The 21,280-nt window shown below is 39.4% G+C and overlaps 2 protein-coding genes across 18 annotated transcripts in view; one reads left to right on the top strand and one right to left on the bottom strand.

Annotated features, from left to right (window-relative positions):
- Positions 1 to 2,902, top strand: part of CLVS1 (clavesin 1) — a 103,235-nt gene extending 100,333 nt beyond the window's left edge. For all 3 annotated transcript variants that reach the window (XM_027707092.1, XM_027707042.1, XM_027707154.1), the window contains one exon: positions 2,308 to 2,902. In XM_027707092.1, coding sequence (XP_027562893.1) covers positions 2,308 to 2,395 — 88 coding nt within the window. In that variant the 3' untranslated portion in view covers positions 2,396 to 2,902. The remainder of the gene's footprint in view (positions 1 to 2,307) is intronic.
- Positions 2,903 to 3,613: 711 nt separating this feature from the next.
- ASPH (aspartate beta-hydroxylase) overlaps positions 3,614 to 21,280 on the bottom strand; it is a 114,421-nt gene continuing 96,754 nt past the window's right edge. For all 15 annotated transcript variants that reach the window (XM_027706073.1, XM_027706153.1, XM_027706239.1 and 12 more), the window contains 3 exons: positions 20,649 to 20,740; positions 15,791 to 15,924; positions 3,614 to 7,927 (listed from right to left, as the gene is read on the bottom strand). In XM_027706073.1, coding sequence (XP_027561874.1) covers positions 7,777 to 7,927; positions 15,791 to 15,924; positions 20,649 to 20,740 — 377 coding nt within the window. In that variant the 3' untranslated portion in view covers positions 3,614 to 7,776. The remainder of the gene's footprint in view (positions 7,928 to 15,790; positions 15,925 to 20,648; positions 20,741 to 21,280) is intronic.

The raw sequence follows: 21,280 nt of genomic DNA, 5'->3' as shown, positions 1-21,280 counted from the left end.
AACAAACCAAACCCTGATGCATTAGGAAAATGGAAATCCAAACACAAGTCCTTTTTTTGTGGTGTCTTAGAAAATAGCGATGATTGTTCAAACCATGACTGTGCCCTTCAGATAGATGTGAGAATTGCTTATTTTAGGATATATGTTTCTGCTAAAAGCAGCTTTTAGCAGAAATGGAAAAGAAATTGTTGCTGCAGAGCTTAGCAGATACGAAAATCTCAATTTGATCCCTCTTCACATTATTCAGAAAGGCTGGGCATGGCATTCGAATCATTTGGCATTTTGAATTTGGAGGTCAGCTGGGTTACAATGCATCTACTTGATGCTCTGGCTATTTTGTCTCTGTGTGAAAAGGAATAGCATGGAACCTGCGCAGAGAGCTTGGCATTACATTTTTCCCAAGGTAGTGTGAATCCAAGTACCAGTATGGAGGAGAAACTGGTATCTTGCTGTTCTAGATGCAAGAATTTTTGTGTATGTAATGACATGAAAGCAGAGGTGATCAGCTGTGATCACAAAAGGCAAAATTGTGAGATTTTTCACAGTTCACTTAAAAAAGAAACTTTCTGCTGTGTGCTGGCAAATGCTGCAAAGGATATGCAACTTTTTACATCCATTGAAGGGCAGTGGATCAGACAGAAGCAATACATTGGTGACAAGTATTAATCAGTACTTTTTAATAATAATTTAATCAGGTAATCCAGAAAAGAAAGTAAAAACCTGCTAATGTTGTGATTTGAATCCATTCTGTATCAGTTTTGAAGCCATATGATTAGTTTTTACTGCCACATACTGGAAATATGTAAATTGCCATTTTGCATAATGTCCCAAAGAGGTTGCTTTTCTATATTAAAATGCAATCATAAACATTATGCATGTCACATATCTGTAAAAAATATGCAGAGAAAACATTTCGGCAAACAAAATTTTCTCTGAAAATTCTGGCATAAAATCTTCCCATTGCGCAACCGGTTTTTATTATCTTTCTTTGGAGATTTTTTTTTAAATGAAATTTTTTTATTATGCTTTAATGAAAGCTCCAGGCATAAGTATAATTATGATACAAGCTATTCACAGTCATGGTATTCAATCCTGATTAAGTGCTACAGTACCAAAGGATGCAATTTATTAAGGATTCTTATCAAAAGAGAGTTGACATCTAATGTCATGAAATAGCTAAATCTTAAATGAACAACTGGGAACCACAAACACATCATGTAGGGAGTGAGAGCTACCCCTAATTATAAAAAGCTATCCATGAGAAAACCGGCTCCTTAAAATGATACTATGCACTATGCGAATGACTGGGCTGGATGACTCTACCCCCACTTTTGAAAAAGATCCCTTTTTAAAAGTTCCCGAATCACGCAGTGATTTTGTTCTAAAGCTCATTGTCCACTCCAAACTTGCTAAGAGGCAACTTCTAGTCCAAAGCAGAGAAACTGGAGGATAACAAATCTCTGTAACAATAAACTCATCAGATCCTCCTTAAATAGGCAAGCAAACATTAGAGCACACAGACCTCAGAAAATGAAAGAGTCTTGAATTTTTCCATCATTTTAAGCCCATTCAGCTTTTGTTACTGCAAGAAATCATGATGTTCTACACTCTCTGTAGTGTTTACTCATTTTTTTACATGTTGGAGTTTTTTTGTCCACTAATAACAAAGGTTCAATTATGTTTCCCACCTTGAATACAGAAATGAGTTTAAAATAGACTAGCCCTGAATAAAGTTCTCCTTCAAGGGTGTAGACAGAGAGAAAAACTGTAGGACTGGGCACACCAGAAGCTTCCTCCTTGTCATATTAACTCTGGCTTCTTCATTGGTCTTGTGTAACTCAGGGTAGCCCTGCCCCTTAAACCCCTACATCATGTGATTTGTCTACTTGTATTTCTTGAGATTTGCAACAAGCACAAGCTGAGACTTGCCCTTGCAAGCACTTGTGCAAATGACTGCTTTCCAGCAGTCAGCTTGCTTCACACAAGCAGTTTTGCCTAGGAAGACATTAAGCCCCCCCAGACCTCATGGTATCGCAGGGTCAGGTCTTTAAGTTGGTGAGCACATTCAGCATTATGGATAGTAGGTAAGCACTAAATATTTTGAAAGCATTTGAGATTTCCAGTGAGTCACATCCCTGTTTGTATTTAAAGGAAGGTTTCTCAAATTCCTTATGCTTTCCACAGAAAATAATTAAGAAGCCATAAAGATGAAAATGGACTAAAGCAAAGAAAGATCATAAAACAAAACCAGGAAGGTGAGTGCTTCTGCAGCAGTCCTTGCTAGCATGTGTGTCTTCTTGCTTTCAGGTCCCAGTCTGTGGTGGAAGCCGGCACACTGAAACACGAAGACCCAGGGGAAAGCGAGAACACCCAACCACTGCTGGCTCTGGACTAAGCTCCCACATGCCCAACAGACACAGATCCATGAAAAGACTTCCAGCGTACCAGAAACCTACAGAGCACACCACACACAGATACATGCACATACACGTGTTTTGCTTGATGGCAAGTCCTTCATGTTTCCTGACCAAGTAACAACTATCACCAGCCATCCGTCTATGTGGCCAATGCCAAACAAAAACTGAGAAATTTCTATTGACACAGGAATCTGTCCATATACAAAGAATTTCTTTTTTTTTTTTTGAGTTATGACATTAAAATATTGGAAATGGTGGAACTGCATTCTCTGTTTAAAGAAACCAGGGTATGTCAGTAGTGTTCCTGAAAACTTCATCAGGGATGCTCATTTTATAGAAGCTAAGGGGTTGAGTTTTAAAGAAAAGTATCTCAAATTTAAACTGCACTGTAATCAGTAAGTGTAATCTGGGTCAAAGGGTAGAATCATCATTTACACAGTACTTGAGTTTTACAGAAGGATTTTGCATTTAAAAAAAAGAAAAAACCAACCAACCAAAAAAAAACCAAAAAAACCCCCAACAACAACAACAACAACAAAAAAACAACCAAAAAAACTCAGTGCCAGCATAATGCCATTCAACATGATACTTTGTGACTGCCTCATCCATGCTGCTTATATAGGGGGGAGGTCACATTTCAGTATCTAGCAAAAATTGTTCTTAACTTTTGAAGCCCTCGTAAAACTGTCAGCTAAAGTGGAATGAGCTGTGTGGGCAGCAGACGCGCACAATTTGAAATGCAACTACTTAATTTTAATGTGTTTTTCCACAGGAAACTCAGGAGCCTATTAGATACGTGCGTGTGCATGTGTGTGCACGTGTGGTGGTGGGGGGGTACCAGGGAGACCCATTGGATACATTCACCAGTGATTGATGGTTCGATCCAGATTGTTTCATTCAGGTCACAACAACAAACGAAAGCTCTGCAGAGCCATTTACCCCCTTCCCTCCTGCAGTCAAGGAAAGGTGTAGCCAGAAGGGTATGCCGATTGCAGATACAGGCCATGGCTAAAATGGAAAGGACAACTTATAATTAATTATTCAGTACCAGCTTCTGCTAGAAGGAAATGCTGAAGAATAGAAGAACTGAAATGCCAAAGATCAGTTTGTTTTTTCTGTCTTTGCTCTAGCTGCAAAGAGTACCATCCCTTCATTGAAATGGAAACCGGATTAAAGAAATAAAAGAAAAATCATTATCAAATTGCATGTTCAGTGACTTTATTTCCTAAAACAGTTACAACCACTGTACACACCTTTAGTCTTCAATTATATTGCCATATGTTGGCAATTTACTAGAACAAGTGGTTGGCAACAACATATCAAAGGTAGCAGAGTAAACTATACATACAAAATGAGACGATAATAGGCACAAGGGTTTTTAATGTGCCTCTGGAACATTCACTGAATTCTCAAGTGTTACACTCAAGTGACAATATAGTTCAAGAGGACATGGTCAGCCCTAACAGATGGACTAACAAAATACTGCCTTTATCTACAACAACATTTTATGCCTGCACAGGGCAGAAAGTACATCCTGCCAGATCCTATCAACACACCTGGGATTTACGCACTAGTATTTGTACAGAATAACCTCATTCACACTAATGTCCTCCTACAGCAACATGTTATTGATACAAAGCCTGGCCTCCATGATAGAGAGTGAGTCTTTAAGGCAGTGGATGGTCCCAGCAAGGCAACACAGGAGTTAGAAAAAGAAGCAGAAGCTTGCAGCTTCCAGGAACATTAAACACAGAAGATGATTGAGCCCATTTATCTTTGGGATTTCTTCCATTCCCACTTCCCTGACATTACCATCTATTACAGGATGTCATGTCCCAGTAGAAGGACATAGCTCCCTTCCCTTCCCTGGGCTCACGGAGACTCAAAGGCATTTGGATTTGTCAAAGAGAACTTGCTTAAAGCAGAAAGTAAAAACTCAAAACAGACAAAAAATACAGACATTGGCTAGTATACTGCAGCATTAAGGAAGAAATACTTTGGTTTGTGATTTTTCTCTGTTAATACAGAGAAAAACAGCTAATCTCTGTTACCCCCACTGCCACTGAGTCTTTGTGATGATCTGTTACAATCACTGTTCATTGAAGTGGGTCTTGTTCTGTCCAAGAAGTGCAAATATCACTGAAATCCAGCCCTTGAAGATCAAACCTTGCAAAGGATTAGAATTATTTCTTTTCTTTAACTGTGATATGAATAAATATATATGATGCCTTGTATATAACTGTATGAAGCTTGTATTTAACCGTAGGATCTTATAGAGACTGTGCAAAGAAGGTAATGACAGGCAGGATGGAACCCACCTCCTATCATCGTGATGAGTATATACTGCCTTACAGACTGCATTGCCCTTGTCTGCCATTTCCTTCTGTAAATAAACCTAACAAAAAAAAAGTTAAATTGCAATGGATCTCCATTTAAAGAGCATTTCCATTCATTTCTTCCCTTGGCACTTCCAATGCTGAAAAGCTTTTTCAAGACAAAATACCAGTTGGCAAACAGGAATACCTAAAATAATATACCAGTTGTTCACTGCATAATTTCTGTAGTCTGCTATATGTATCTTCCCCATGTATATAGCTAATACAGTAACTGTACCTAACAAAACAACATGCTCTCAGCTTCCTGCCTTGTAGGCATGGAGTAGATTCACTTCAGTGTTGCAGGAGCTATTCATAGTACACCTTGTCTTATTAAAGGCACTTAAGATTTTTAAATGGCCAATGTATCACTACACAATCTAATGAACAGTGCTACTCCAGCACACACACGGCTTGGGTAGATTACTTTTATCTATTTGCCAATTTTATCTATTTGTCAATTGCAATTGGAAAAGATAAAGTATGAACCTTCAAACGAACAATGAAACAATATGAAGGATGGCATGGATTTTCATAAATAAAACTCCAAAATTTTACCTTTAGCATTTAATCTGAGTTATAGAAACTAAAATGCAATATCAATAAAAATATTCCTAAACCACCAGCTTTTGTTTCAAAAGTTTTTGTTTCTTTCTTTATAAACTGTCTTTATTTAAGAGAATTACAAAATAGTTTATAATTTATACTGCTTGATCACTTCAGAAAGATATAAAATACAGCCTCTGATTTAACAACTACCAGGAGATTTAAAAAACGTTTTTACTCTTCTATAATACCCCACAATAATGAGTACCTTATTTCCACTTTTGCATAATCCTGCTAATGACCTCCAGAAGTATCTTTAAATTTTCTTAAGTGTGAAACTTATAAATCTTTTCATTTTTCATTATTATTAACTGAGAACTATTACTTTCTTGTACATTGTGTATAGTCTCAGGATTATTTTTGATATGGACAACACATTAAAACCTAATTATCTTAGCTGTCTAAAACTGACTCTTGATCAGAGAGGGTTTATCAGTTTACTATTCAAAAAGGAAATTAAAGTGCAAACTTCCAGAAACTGGTTACACTAATTTATGGTGTAATCACCATGTGTTATATGGCATTACAAAATTTAATTACCTAGTAAAATACAAAATCTGAAAAGCATTCAGTTTATGGGAATGCAAAGCTCTTATCTGTATTTTGCTTTAGCAAATGCAGCATTCAGGTCACAATATTTAGGTACCATGATGTAGTCTCTGCAGTAATAAACCACTGAGTATTACACAAATAAGATGACTGTTCAGTGTCCTTTGGACAACAAAGCCAAAGCTGTGGAGGCTAAGTAACCTCAATGTCTCCTTGCTTAGTGTTTGTCTCTTACAACTCTCAGTAATGATGCCACTGCTCTGGACAAGACCTGAGCATCCCAGCACAACTGTCCACACCCTGCTGGTGTAGCAAGTGAGTAGGTCACAGCCTGACATAAGCATCACAGTGCAACCTCTGGTCTCTCTCACCTGTTAGTGTTCTTAGAAGTTAATAGTGGAGGGTCATGCACTCTCCGTTTCCCATTAAACAGTACAGACCCAAAAGACCTGACAACTGCTTAAACATCCAGCAAGTTCTCTTTCTTGAAAATAGGCCTTTTTACAATATAGTAAATTCTGTATGGCAAATACAGAGCATCCTGTAAACATGATCATGGGATCAGACTCATTCAGCATTATGTCCTACGTTTCAAAATAAGGAAAACACCATTAGGTCAATTAGAGGATCATTCTAGCACTCTGTAGGATGCTGGCAGCAGAAGTTAATACAAGTTAATAACCTGAAGCTCTTTGTCTGCTCTGCATTCTGGCAGAAAACCCAAGTTAGACCTTGTCCTTCTGCCCAAAGCACAAGAAATTCTTCATATTTTTTTTCTGCTGAATGACCACTCAAGGGCAGCCAAGGAGGAGCCCCTGGAAAGAGGTGCCCCTGACCCTTGCTGAGTAGAAAAAGGATATCACATCACAAGCTTTTGTAACGACAGGAAAAACAGCAGCTCACCATATAATCCTACAAACTGTCAAGCACTTTACAATCTGAGCCCACAAATGTCACATTTGCTCAACATTTTCCAAAATCACATTATCAAACTGAAGGTTGCCTGCTAACTAAGAGAACTATTTTGTTTTAGAAGAACAAAGCTTCACTAGGCAGCTGATTATGCAAGTTTCTATTTGCATTTCCAGGAAGGCAAAAGAAGGCCACACTTAGCAAAAATTAAATCTGTTCATATATAGTGTTTTCCTTCTGCTGATAGCTAGAGACACACTTGTATATATAATGGGTTTTTTTTAAAAATAGTGGTTAATTAAAGAAGATTTGTTCATAATTAAGCTAGAAAAATACAATTACTCAGGTAGAAAAAGTACAAAACTCACATAATCCATTCACATTATCTGCAGTGATAACATGTTCTAAGCCTAAAGCAGCTAACGTTACAACTGCATACTGATTTTCAAAGTCGATTGTGTGCATACGTTTGCAAATATCTTACATATTGCTTCCCAGATAAAAGCCTGGGAAGCATTTCCTAGATGTAGAATCATAAATCTTGTGCCTGAACATGGTCAAGCATATGACCGACTGACTGGTTCTGTACACATAATATAAGCATGGCAAAACCATCTGCACATTCCTCAGTTTGAAAATCCAGACCTATTGCTTTCTGGCTGACAAGATTTGTATTTTGAAACTTACAGCCAGAAAAACAATACACATCAGTGCTGTATCAGTATGAAACAAAACATGGCTTCTTTTTTTTAGTTTTTTCCTTTTTTTTCTTTTTTTTTAAACCAAGTCCTCTCTGATTGTAGAATGTCATCCTTTCTTATCCTTAAAATACTTGTGTACTTCGTATGCTGGATAAATTAATTCCATTTGCATACTCCAAAGAATTAAAGCTCCTCTGTGCCATCAGAAGGAACCCCTTAAATAGCAGGAAGGGTGCGTCTCTGTTGTGCTGTTAACTCAGGGTGCCACACATCCACAATGAATATCAGACGATAATTTTCAGCATCCTGCCATACTTCATGTTCGAAAGAGTCATCAAAAATAAGAACTTTCCCTTCTTCCCAGGCTCTGCAACACAAAAAAGAACATACTTTACTGTAGTATTTGAAGGGCCATGGAGCAGGCAAGCTATATATCAGCTCTGAAGACACTCTTGGACACACGAGAAAGATTTAAACAGTACAGATTGCACAGTCAAGATTTCACTATGTAATATAAAGAGATTGGAGTATCAAAGTTTTAATTGAAATAAACTACAGAAATATTAGTCTTATGGACCTTCATATTACTGAATGGATCTTTTCCCCTCACTCTGCCCACAAACACATTAGACATTTACGATATATGTTATTTATGTACTTTTAATGAATTGAGTCCATTAAGCAGGGAGTGGGTATAATACTGGTGTAATAATCCACTTTTCTTCTTTTCTAATCAGATACATTAGTGACGTACAGAAGTGATGGAAGCTGAGGGAATGACCAGTAATATGGTCATATGGTTCGAAAAGAAATTACATTAAATCAATTTGCTTTTTCTAAAAATCAGAATGACAGAGTTAGACCCTCATCATGCTTAACATTTCTGGGATGTTAACAGTCTTGTGCCTTAAGTCCATTCAAAGCACTAAGCCTAAAGATTTCTCTTGAGAATAAGGTTGGAATGCCATACGGTACACTGGGTTGACTACTGTTATAGCTGAACTGGAAGAATGAGATCCCATAACTCGAAGCCCTTCTGCTTGCCAAGTACTGGTTAGGCAGAACAGATCACTACACAGATGTAAACACCCTGGGTGAGTGTTTATTACAGCAGCAAAGAGCCAAATTTTAACAGTAGTACTTTTCCAAGATCAGTAGCTTTGTTAGGCACAAAATGGGATACACACAATTTACTCAAAGTGACTTGGTTTTGAGCACCTCCATTGTTAGAAAAATCAACAAAGAGACTTTGTATAAAGTGTTAATTGGTAGAAGAATCAGTACTTCTGTCAATTTTATGAAGTATGGAATCACAGAATAATTTAGGTCGGAAGAAACTTTGGAAGGGCATGTGGTCCAAGCCTTGGCTTATAGCAAGACTCACTGGAAAGTTAGATCCAATTTTGAGGTTAGATGGGATATTAAAAAATCCACTAGTGAAGAACCTGAGATATCTGCAACCACAGGCACTCCACCATCTCTTCCTATGTTTCACCAATCTCACAGTGAAAACTTCCTTCTATCAAGATGAAATTTCCTTCATTGTCTGTAAGTGTAGATACCCTTTCCAGAAGATTTATAGTGAGGAGGTTAGAGCTTGTTTCACTTAGGAACCCTTTCCTGCCTAGGAAGAAGCATCTTTCTCAAAGATGGTTGGATATTTTTTCCTCCCTCATTCCAGAGGAAGCTTTCAAGCTCTCTCTCTGGGAAGAGGTGAGATAAACCCTCACAGATGTTATGGGTGTCTGTGTTTGGGGATGGGGTGGGGGGAAGTAGCAATGATAAAAGCCAAGGAAGAAACGGAGGGGCACGCCTTTCTCAGGCCCAGTGTTCAAGCACTGTTAGGAATTTTCCCTTGTAAGTCCAGTGTTCTCGACTTCGGAATAAATTTTTCTGAAATCCTTCCACTGCCTGGCATTTTGGGGGTACCTGTTATCTTCACACTGTCACTTGCATCCATTCCCTCTCATTCTATAACTGCACCTCTCTGAAAAGAGCCTGGCTCTGTCTTCTGCACAGTCACCCATTAGTAGTTGAAGACAGTAACTATGTTCCTCTTTAGCCTTCTTGTTTTGAGACTCCAAACCAGTTTGTTGAGCTTCTCCAGTCTCCTAATCATCTTTTCATCCTCCACTGAAGTCCCTCTAGTTTATCAATGACTTTTTTTGTACTGAAGAGTCCCATACTGGACACAGTACTCCAGAGGCAGTGTCTTGAGTAGAGAGGGGAAAAAATTGCATTCCTCAAACTGCTTCCTACAAACTTATTAATACAGTCCAGTATACAGCTAGCCTTCATCAAGCCAACAGAAGTTCATAAGTCATATTCAACTTGGCCCCTAGGACCTTTAAGCCCTTTTCTGCTAAGCTGCTTTTCCATGCAGTCATCACCCAGCCTGTACAGTAACAAGGTGCTGACCTCTTATCAGCTGCAGGGCTTTGTATTTGCCTTTGTTGAACTTCATCAAGTTTCAGCTGGCATGCTTCTCCAGCCTGCTGAGACCTGGATTCATAATTTTGAAGTTTAACGCCTGATTATATCCCTTCAGGTGAGACTGGATGAAAAACAGTCAAGTTAACAATGGTCAAAGCTTTCCTTCCTAAAGCCACTCTACAATGAACACTCTAAATAATCAAGTGTTTTAACAGAATTCCTTAGTAGCTGAAGCAGTTCAACAGAATGGATGCCCTTAAAGGGAGTTAAGCACTATGAAAAGTAACAATGGTAAAGAAACAAAGGCCTTGCCATCAAAGATGTGGTGGTTTGAAACTCCCAAGAATCTAATTTCGAAGTTCAAGCCCCCCTCCCACAACTTGTCCCTGTCAGAGGGTTTAGTGATGGCATGGACTTGATATCTTCCTCACCTCATGTGGAGAGTTGGGAGAGATTTAGCACCACCAGTGTTGACACAGACTCTGGTTGCGTGAGAGTTTTCAGACAAAACACAACTATTCGGTATTGGGGGATGGGGAAGATATTTACAAAGGTTTATTTACATACATATATGTATATTTACATTAAATTAAATTTCTCTTTTTCTTCAATAAAAGTCCAAGAAGAAAAGAGAAAAGTCTTTCTGTCACTCCTCAGGCCACAGTTCCTTCATTTCAGTTTTTTGTGGCACTGGTTAGTGTCTTTCATTTTTTCCAAGGCAGCAGATTTAAGTATGGCAGTCAGGATTTTTGTTCTTACTTTGTGGAAATTCCAACCCCGAGCCCGAGCCTTTGGGGGATTTCCTTGGAGACCTTCACTCTTCTTGGGTTAGAACATTTAAGGCAGCTTTCAGTTCAGTCTTACAAAAGCTCCTCTGCTCTGTCTCAGCTTGCCAGCATGGTAGCAGCAGCAGCAGCGGGGGCAAGGCCACCTGCTCCGCATTCCGTCCTGGCTCAGCTCTCAGGACGATTCTGAGTTTTTCAGCTTCTTTCTCTCTCTCTCTCTCTAGCTGCTGCTGCATTTCGGGACTCCCTAAGGGTTTGGAAGTCCGTTCCTCCTCTTCAGGAGGTCTCTGGGTTTTGGGAAAGTGACACAGTCTTACCCCAAAACAGCCCTGTTGAGTTTTTCTCTGTTTTGTTGCCAGCTCTCCCTCCTGCAGGAATATCTCTGCATCTCTCAACCGGCTTCACGTTATCTCACTGCCACTGGCTATCTTTTTGGCTTTTAGCCACCGTTGTCTCTGTTCAGGACTGCTCCGCTGCTGCTTTCAATGTCTTCTGCTGCTGCTGACAGTAAGGAAACTCTTCCAGCTCTTGATTACGGGACCCGGTCCAGCTTTGACACTATACCGGGTCTCCCGTAGCCTCAGCTGGGGGCTGGGGGCCGGTGGCCACCAAAGGGGCTCACTGGCCCCCTGCTTCCTTCTGGCTCAGATCATGCCTACCTACCTTCTCAACTATCTTCACCACCTTCTCTTCCGTTTCTGTGGGTATGTAATTTCCGCAGGGTGCATGTGAACCTTTGATTGGTCCAGTATTATCAGTGGGGCAAACCATTACTACCCCAGAGAAAAGGTTTTTCAAACCACCACAGAAATGCACTGCTTAAGCTCATTCAGCTGTGTCCATTCACAGAGAAAACAACTTCTTTCAAAACCAGGATGAAAACTAGATTCATACTCCCTATTCATCTCGGTATTTTTAATTTTTTAATTCAACAAAAGCAAAAACATCAAAATGTACGGAGTTGTGCTGTAATGTTCTGAAGAGAAATGGAAATTGAAATTGCATAATTTCAACTGAAATGATCATCTAAACATAATTTAAGCAAGAGTAGATACACCAGAAAGCATAAGATAGTAAAAAAATTCGCACTGACTTGCACACAGACGTCAGCCTTGAAGGCCCAGATAACCAGCCTTTTGCAGGTTTCAGCTATGTGCATCACGTGGGGGCTTTTTGCTATCACATTAGTTATCTGGTAACAAAAATGTTTTATGTCATATAGACCCTAAGTTGCTGCTACTGCAATGAAGTTACATTGGTCTTATACAAGTCAATGGGACTCAATCACTTGCAGTGCTATAATGTGGTAAAAAAATTCAAGCAGACTTTGGGTTGTCTTTTTGTTTTGCTTTGGTATTTTTTGGTTCGGTTTTTGGCAGTTTTTATTTTTGGTAGGGTTTTTTTGTTTATTTTTTCGGGTTTTTTTTTTGGGAGGGGAGTTGTTTTGGGGTTTTTTAGGGAAGTTTTTTTTGGGGGGGTTTGGTGGGGGCGTTTTGGGTAGGGGTTGGGGGATTTGGTTTTGCTTTTGTTTGGGGCAATTGAATTTTGGTGTTGTTTTTGTTGTTGAGGCAAATAGTTGGGTTTTCAGTTGGTTTGGGTTTTTTTTGTTTGGTTGGGCTTTTTATTATTATTGTTTGCTGGGGTTTTGTTTTGGTTTGTTTTTGGTTTGCTTGTTGTTTTCTTTTTTCCTGAAAATTTTTTTTTGTTTCTGTTTTTTTAAAGTAAAGCGAGCCTGAAAAAACCTGATCTAAATAGCCTGAAAGTGCAGCTCAGTTAAGGACAATAAAAACTCCAGACACCCAGATGAAGCAGCTTCAGAGGTTAAAACCTAGGATCTGTCATTTGCATCATAATGGGATGGTCTGTTTTGCACAACAAAAGAAAAGTCATAAAGTTGACAGAACTATTAGCCCCTTTTGAAAAAGCTACAAACCCGACCATTAGCATGCAAATAAATACTTTCTAGAGACCTGATGATGTGAGAAACACTTCACAGTGGTACTATAGGGACCATACTCTTCTGCTCCGGTGCTGAGCTACTTTAGGGTAGTTTCCGTATCACCTTCACAGCTGTTAAAGGTGAGATCTCGGACTGGCTTCTGCATAAGGCTGTAACGCTGCATCTTCACGTCAAAATAAGATTGTGTTGCCTGACAGCGATGTTTGATTATAATAACTAAATGTTATTTACCTACCATTTTTGTGCATTGTACCCTACGTTTTACAGAGCTGGGACCTCAAAATGGCCCAACAACCTAAAATGACCACAGCTGTACTGAACAAGAAACATAAAATCATAGAATAGTTTAGGTTGAAAGGAAGCTTTGAAGGCCATCTAGTCCACCTCCCCGCAACGGCAGGGACATCTTCAATTCAGTCAAGTTGCTCAGAGCCCACTCCAGGCTTCAGCTTGAATGCTTCCAGGGATGGAGCATCTACCATCTCTGTGAACAACCTGTTCCAGTGTCTCACCATCCTCTCTATAAAAATCTTCTTCCTTATATCTAATCTAAATCGACCCTCTTTTAATTTAAAACCATTACCCCTTGTTCTGTTGCAACCTATCTGATAAAGACTGTCCCCATCTTTCTTATAAGCCCCCATTAAGTACTGATAGGCTGCAATGAGGTCTCCCTGGAGCCTTCTCTTCTCCAAGCTGAACAGCTCCAGATCTCTCAGCTTTTCCTCGAAGCAGAGGTGTTCCATCCTTCCAATCATCTTCATGACCCTCAACCACAAGGTATACCAACTCTAACAGCTGCAAAAAAACTCTTCTACAAGTGAAGGAGTAAAATACAGTACTAGACACTGTTGAGTTGTCTGTCCATCAAAGGATGAGCTGCATGGTAACTTTGCCCTTGTAAACAACCAGACTGTGTGGCACTGAGGTAATCAAGCACAAAACTGTCATTCTGTTTGCTCTCTCATACTCATAGCAGTGGCAGAGAAGATCAGAAAAGGCAGATCTCCTACTTGAAGCCACTACTTTACCACTGCTCTGAACCACCAGGAGGAGAGGATTGGAAATTGCTCAAGGCAAGTCTTCTCCTGGCACCATTATTTTTGACAGTAGTTCACCCATCTCTCTTTCATGGGGAAGGGATGTATAAAAACCCTTTCAGTGACAGCAGTAGACACACTTTGAACACTTCCAGGAAAAATTTTGTCTTTTATTCTGAATGCATAGCTTTTACCAGAAGCAACTGACATTAACATGTTCCAGCATAGGCTGCAGTCAACTCTTGAATGCTTCACATTTCAAATGAGTGTGCTGGACACATAAGACTGAGCCAGGTTCAGGAACCTGAACGCTGACGTGCTCTGAGCTCTGTCTGCAGCAACGGGCATTCTTCCACTCCTGACTTTGAGGGGGTGTTGCTACCAAGGAGGTAGTTAAGTTTGTTCTCCACAGGACTAACCCTTCTGTTAAGGTTAAGACAAAGAAGGGTGCCAGCCTCAATAATGGGTGGTGAGCTGTGGACACCTGCTCTCTTGGACGCAGACCAAAACCACTACTTTCTTCACACCAGCTACCAGACAGCCACCAAATGGCAATGCTATTCAGTCATCACCACTCTGAATTCACAATAACGTCCTAAAGTGAAAAGACTCCACACCTCTACATTAGTCCTCTAAGCCCATTAGCTACTTCTCCCTCCAGCCAGCTTATTTTGGATATTGGATTGGAATGATGGAAACAAATGTCCATCACAACCTAGATGAAGGTAGTGTAGATTGTAACACTGACTATGACAAATAATTAAATAAGCTATATGTTGGCAAGAGTGTATAGTAACAACACTTCTAGTTATTAACAGCTGGATACTTCTATCCTCAAAATTTCTAAAGATTTCTTGCTGTAGTTGTTTTCAAATGTTATGCAAAAAGAATTCTCTGCTATGTATTGCAGTCATGCAGACAAGAGTGGCATTTCATTTTTCAATATCACATTAATCTGTACATTACTACCACAGAAAGAGTTCAAAATTAATGCTAGTTGCACTCAGATGCAGCAGACAAGACAAGAATATTTCAAAATATACATATAGATATTAAACATGAGAATTTCACCTAAGTCTCAGCAAATTGAGTCTGTAAGCAAAAAGCAATATAGTTAATACTAAATTTTCCTGTCTGTGTTTAATTATATAATGCAATTATAAAATTTTCTCATATTTCTCAGAGGAGTATATGATTGCAAAAGTGTCAGCTGTTGCATTTTATTTTGGTTTTTGGACCAAACAAACAGAGATAAAACTAGTCTTCAAGTCAGTATAATTTTTCCCTAAGGGGTAAGAAATTTTACTTAAAATGCACTTTAAAAAAAATCGCCACCTGTGTAACTCACTGGGCCAAACAATTCATAGATGTCTTCATCCTGAAATCAACTGGAATAATTTTAAGTGAATAATAACAAATAACACCAGCTTAAAAGGAGGCTTTTGTCAGATATACCATAGTATTCTGTCACAGTAGTGAAAATGCAGGTCTAGCTTAGTCTTAGCTACTGTGAAGAGGCAATGAAGTCTCCCCAAAATCAAAATACATAGAGGAACTCTGTTGGCAGTGATATTAGACTGGCATTGTAAAAGTAAACACAGAGACCCCACCGACAAAACTCACTGTTATTTCCATGCCATAGCAGAGAAAAGCAGGTTTGTCTCCAAAGGTTCTCCTGGCATTGTTTGAGAACTGATATTTATATGTTTGTACCAAGTATTAGGGTATAAACCGCCTGTTTAATGAAATATATTACACCTCCTGATCAATAAAACACACCATTATTTTTTTAAATTACGTGCAGTCCCATCCCTTTTTCAGTCTTGAGGAAAGTGGAAAAAAACCACAATGAGAAATCAACAACAAAAAACAAAACCAAACAAACAAAACCCAAAACAAAACAAAAACCAAACCAAAAAACCCAAAACAAAACAAAAAGTAAATAAAAAAAAACCAAACCAAAAAAAAAAATCAAACAAAAAACCCCACAAACCAAAAGCCCCCTACCATACCTGTTCTCTTGGGCACACCGTATTCTGCAGCCTTCCTTAGGTATCACCAAGCCCAAATGCATCCTCAGCCGACAATTGGTGGGCCCTGTGTGGGGCCAGACATGAGTCCCAGGATGCATGATAGAATATTTGATCTGCAAGAAGAGAGAGGCAGATTTTCAACACATTCCATTTCACAGTTATGCTGCTGGGAATTCAGGATTTCGTTTTGTCTCATCCTCGATGATAGGTGAAAAGTGTAATGTAACCTTTTGTTAGAATCTCAGCAACAATTGCTCTTTCTCATGCCCTAAAGGCATTCAATACTACAGAAAACACGTCTTATGGGATGCGTGTGCATCCAGGAGCATGTTTGTATGTAATAGTACATAATTGTATTTTACTTAAAATAATCAGTAGTCATATTTCAAGTTGAAAATAACTATCTTCTATCTACAATTAGAAAGACTTACAGACACTCATCTTTTAGAAGGATGGACAAAAGGAGACACAAGGCTCGTGTTTATCAGACTGGTCAGCCCCTCTCAGTTGACGCCTGTGAAGGTCACTGTCAGTCTGGACTGGAGCAACTGTGAGATGGTGGAGTTCAAGATCATGAGACGATGGAGAAACACACAAAGCAGAATTATTATTTGGAGCTTCATGAAAACAGACTTGGTTTTATTCCATGAGAGAAGAGGGGTCTAGGACAGCTGATAAGTAGTATCTTGTCCAAACTCAAGAATCCCCATTTGCAGGGAGCATGGCAACCCAGATAAAATTGAAACACAAAAAGGAGTCATACAAGAGATGGAAGCAGGGTCAGGTCACCCAGGAAGACCATAGAGACACTCTCTGCACGTGCAGGGATGTGGTTAGGAAAGTAAAAGGTCTCCAGGTGCTGAATCTGGAGATGGAATTGAAGGGTAGCAAGAAAGATTTCTACAAATACATCAGCAGTAAAAGGAAGTCTAGAGAAAACACCGGCCGGGTACTAAATGTGGCAGAATATTTAATGACAAAGGACATGGAAAAGGCTGAGGCACTACATACCGCCTTTGCCTCAATCTTTACTCATCTGGCTGACTTTCAGGAATACAGGCACCTGAGACCAGTGAAATAGTCTGCAGCACACATGACTTATCTTCTGTGGAGAAGGATCAGGTTAAGGAACATTTAAAAAAACTCAACAACCTGGTCCATGGGTCCTGACGGGATCCACCCATGAGACCTGAGGGAGATGGACGATTTTGTGAATCCATACGCAATCCACACAATCTTTGAAAGACCATTCCTGCCAGCAGAAGTCCCTGAGGACTAGTAGAAAGCAAACATTGTTCCTATCTTCAAGAATGGCAAGCAGAATGATCTAAGGAACTACCATGTAGTCAGCCTCACCTCGATCCTTGGGAATGTGATGGAGTGAATAATCCTGGAAACAATTTTCAAATACATGAAGGAAAAGAATATGCCTGGGAATAGTCAGCATGGGTTTATGAACAGGATATTGTACTTTACCAGCTTTCTATGGTGAGGTTTCTAGCTTGGTGCATATAGTTTATCTCAACTTTAGTAAGACTTTGAACACTGTCTGCCATAAACATCCTCATCAAAAAACTGATGAAATAGGATCTAGGTAAGTTCTCAGTGAAGTGGACTGAAACCTGGCATTTAAGCCAGGCTCAAATAGCTGTGATCAGAGGCACAAAGTCCAGCAGGAGGCCACTCATCAGAGGTGTTCCCCAGGGCTCAATACTGGGTCAAGCACTATTTAATAGCTTTGCAATGACTCAGAAGATGGGACAGAGTGCATTGCCCTCAGCAAGTTTGCAGATGATAGCAAATTGGATAGGAAGGGCTGATACACTACTTTTATTTTTTTTGCTGCCCTTCATAGGGACTTCGGCAGGATGGAGAAAGGAGAAAACAGGAATCTTACAACATTCGACAAAACGAAGTGCAAAGTTCTTCACTGGGGAGGCATAACTCCATGCACCAATACAGGCTGGTGGACAACTGTCTGGAAAGCAACTTTCTAGAAAAGGACTGTGGGGTTCTCATAGCGGGGCCCTCATGGTGTCCAATTTGAACATGAGCCATAAATGTGCCCTTGCACCAAAGATTCCCAACAGATTCCAGGGCTGCATTATTGAGAGCTCTGGCAGCAGGTTGAGTGAGATTATCCTTCCCCTCAGAGTTGGTGAGACCTTTGAGTGCTGGATCCGGTTCTGTGCTGTCTAATGTGAGAGAGACATGGACACACTGGAGCAAGTCTAGTGAAGGGGTATAAAGGTGATTTAGGAATTGGAGAATCTAACATACAAGGGGAAGCTGAGGCAGTTGGAACTGCTTAGTCTGGAGAACATAAGATTCAAGGACGGATCTTATCAATGTATGTAAATACCTGATGAGAGGAGTGAAGAAGGCAATGGTATCCAGTGAAAAGCAAAGAGGCAATGGACACAGATTGGAACACAGGATATGCCATTTAAGCATAAGAAAACACTTTTTTATTGTACACAGGAACAGGTTTCCCAGAGAGGCTGTAGAGTCTCTATCCTCAGAGCCATTCAAAACGTGACTAGACAGAGTCCTCAGCAATCTGCTCTAGCTCATCATGTTTTGAACAAGGGGTTGGACTAAATAATCTCCAGATGTCCCTTTTCTCCTCATCCTTTTTGGTTCATTCTACAATTCAATGAACAGGAAGTGTGACAAATGCATGACAGTGGTGAGAAGCATCTTTTCACCTGAGAAATCTGCACATTTAGTTGGGACAGATGAACTTTGATAAACCTTACAGATCAATGTGTTGCTTGTTCTCCAACTGAAACACAGCCATTCTCGGTGTGTGTTTAATGCCACAGCCATTCTTGGTGTCTGAGGTTTCATCTTACCGGCAGTTTCTTCTAACAGAAGTGACAAGCTCCAGTGGCCATGGTGAACACAGATCCATCAATCCAACCTCTGTTACATCACGATGTGTTAATTGCCCTGTCAGACCCTAATGCAATGTCAAACACTGGCTATGCAGGATAGTTACTAATATCCAAGATAAACAATTTTTTAATGCTAACATACCAGCACTGCAGATTGATTACTGTCATGTACATTATCTGCCCAAGAAAATCAGTCTGAATATGTCTGTGAATTATACCTATGTGCTGTACTCAAGTGCTACAGATGAACAGTTCTAAACTACCATGGTTGTAATGTAAAACTCTGAAGAGTTAAGAAATGCCCAGAATTAAACCTACCTCTGATACTTTTAATGTACTGCTATTTTTAAGAAGAATTACATAATTTTAAATAATATGATCACTTGCTATTGTTCCATACAGTCTCTCAGCAGCACTGAGCAAGTAGTTGATTGTTTTACATTTCTTTCAGCTTTGTCACTACATGAGGTGTCCAAAGCATCCAAATGATCTAGCTATGACAGAATTCCTTATTTCCTCATTGTGTCTGTTCCCATTGCTTCCCAGTGTTTCAGTATGTGAATAGAGATCAGCTGATATTTAAAATTTAACTTGCCAGTAAAATCTGAGTCATGGTTAGTATAAGACTAAAATTGGCCTAGGCATCCCCTAATATTGGATGTAAACCTTATGATTTATAGAGTATCACTTTTCAGATTATTTTACATTTACATGTTCAAAACACATGACTACAGATATAGCTGCAAATGCACACTGTTTCTGCAAAACATATCCTAGTGATAACATGTAGGGCACCAAAAATGATTAACAGAATAGTAAGCTCTCAAAGAGAATTCGCTCTCTGGGACAGATCCATTTTGGCTACAGATGCCACAGAGAGAAGTTTTCTTGTTGTTAGCCACACCGACCATGATGACTTCACTCATCAGTTATATTCACTGCACTCAGCCTTTGCTGATAAATCAGTGAAACAATAACTTGTTCATTCCCACAACAGTGGCCATCCAGTGTAGTTCGGCACATCAAAAGCAGGAGTCTGGTGAAAAAGATGAACACGTACTCTCAAGGCTCTGAATTAGGATTATGCTAGCACACTGTTTTCCAGCTTTTGCATCCTTAATTTTGGCATGTGAAGGTTATTCTCATAGTCATTATGGATAACATATAATAACTTGGAAAAAAATTAAAAATTCTGTCCTATAGAATCTCATGATAGCTGTGTTGGGCCATTCATTCAGCTGCATGTGTATTGATCCATGCCATGCAAATCTACTGCATGATTTAATGAGGTTAACTTATAGCCGAATAGTCAGTGTTGGCACTTGAAAAAAACTTTGTTGGCACCCACAGCCACAGCTCATGGATGTAAAATTTCTTTCTTTTACCTTTAGGAAAGATGCATGTGACAGTAGTACGGCTATTTGACTTCCACAAGGTGGTTCTCCTTGTGTCTAATGCAGCTAGGTTTGGGTAAATAGGTGAAGTTTGTAACATTAGAGTCTGGATCACTGAATTAGTCATGTAAAGTTAGGTTCCGATCAGAAAAAAAAATTCAGGTTAGAAAGGACGTAATGCAATCTCTTGCTCAAAGCAGAGTTAAGCTATGAGTCAGATCATGTCACTTCACATTGAGGGTTAGTAAGTCATTACTTATTGGTCGACCCATGGAAAATAACTACTTGCCTACCAGGAGCTCCCAGGAAACACAAGGTAAAATGGCTCAACTTAAGAGGCTGTAGAAAGACTTCAGCTAACATTTCACCTGGTATTTGCTGACAGCTAAAATCGGGCATATTTTTGCTGTTAAATTTATCATGTGCTTGAATCATCATTAAATATACCAAAGCTGTGCATCCCTTTATATTTATATCCCTGTATTCCTCAAAATCCCCAGCTCCCAGCATTAAGAATTTGCAAATATGAAGAAGTTTGCCAGGTACCTGCCCTCTTCTGCAGCCAGTAGCTTCTGGGAATCTTTCCAGTAAAGCACATGTTTTCGGAACACTTTTACAAGCATTCTCATTTTTTCTTCCTAGTTAAAATAATGGATAGAGCATTGGTAAGAGAAATGAATGAACACTTCCCTGTTTTCTGCCTTACAGAAGAGCAACAAATACGTCAAAGAGCTGACATTGAAAGACAGGTAAATATTATTCTTCCCATTTTACAGATTGTGCAACTGAAGCAGTTACATGTTGTAATACCACAGTATTACACATTGCGTGCACATTTGCTTTTAAATTATTTGTGAACACCAGGCTATCACTTTAAAAATATTATTCTAAAAGTATAAACATTAATGAGGCTGCATAGAAAAAAAGAAGATTAAAAATGCCACCAATATCATACCATTTCAATACCAGATTACATTTTGATATAAGTTGCTATTAATATTTCATTTTACGGTACTCTTTCATCTGCAGAGTTTTAGAAGAATTTAAGGTCATTCTCATAGTTGGACCTCCCACTGCACAGCTCAGGGGCAGGGCAGCAGGCTTATCAAAGTCATATTCTTTTGCTCATGCAATTTCTGCATGACAGACCTCACATAGCTGGCAAGACAGTATTAAGG

This window comes from Neopelma chrysocephalum, unplaced genomic scaffold (genome assembly GCF_003984885.1).
Source record: "Neopelma chrysocephalum unplaced genomic scaffold, ASM398488v2 Primary Assembly neopelma1_22, whole genome shotgun sequence".
NCBI lineage: Eukaryota > Metazoa > Chordata > Aves > Passeriformes > Pipridae > Neopelma > Neopelma chrysocephalum.
Note: the sequence above shows the minus strand (reverse complement) of the source record. Positions and strands in the feature narration are given on the sequence as shown.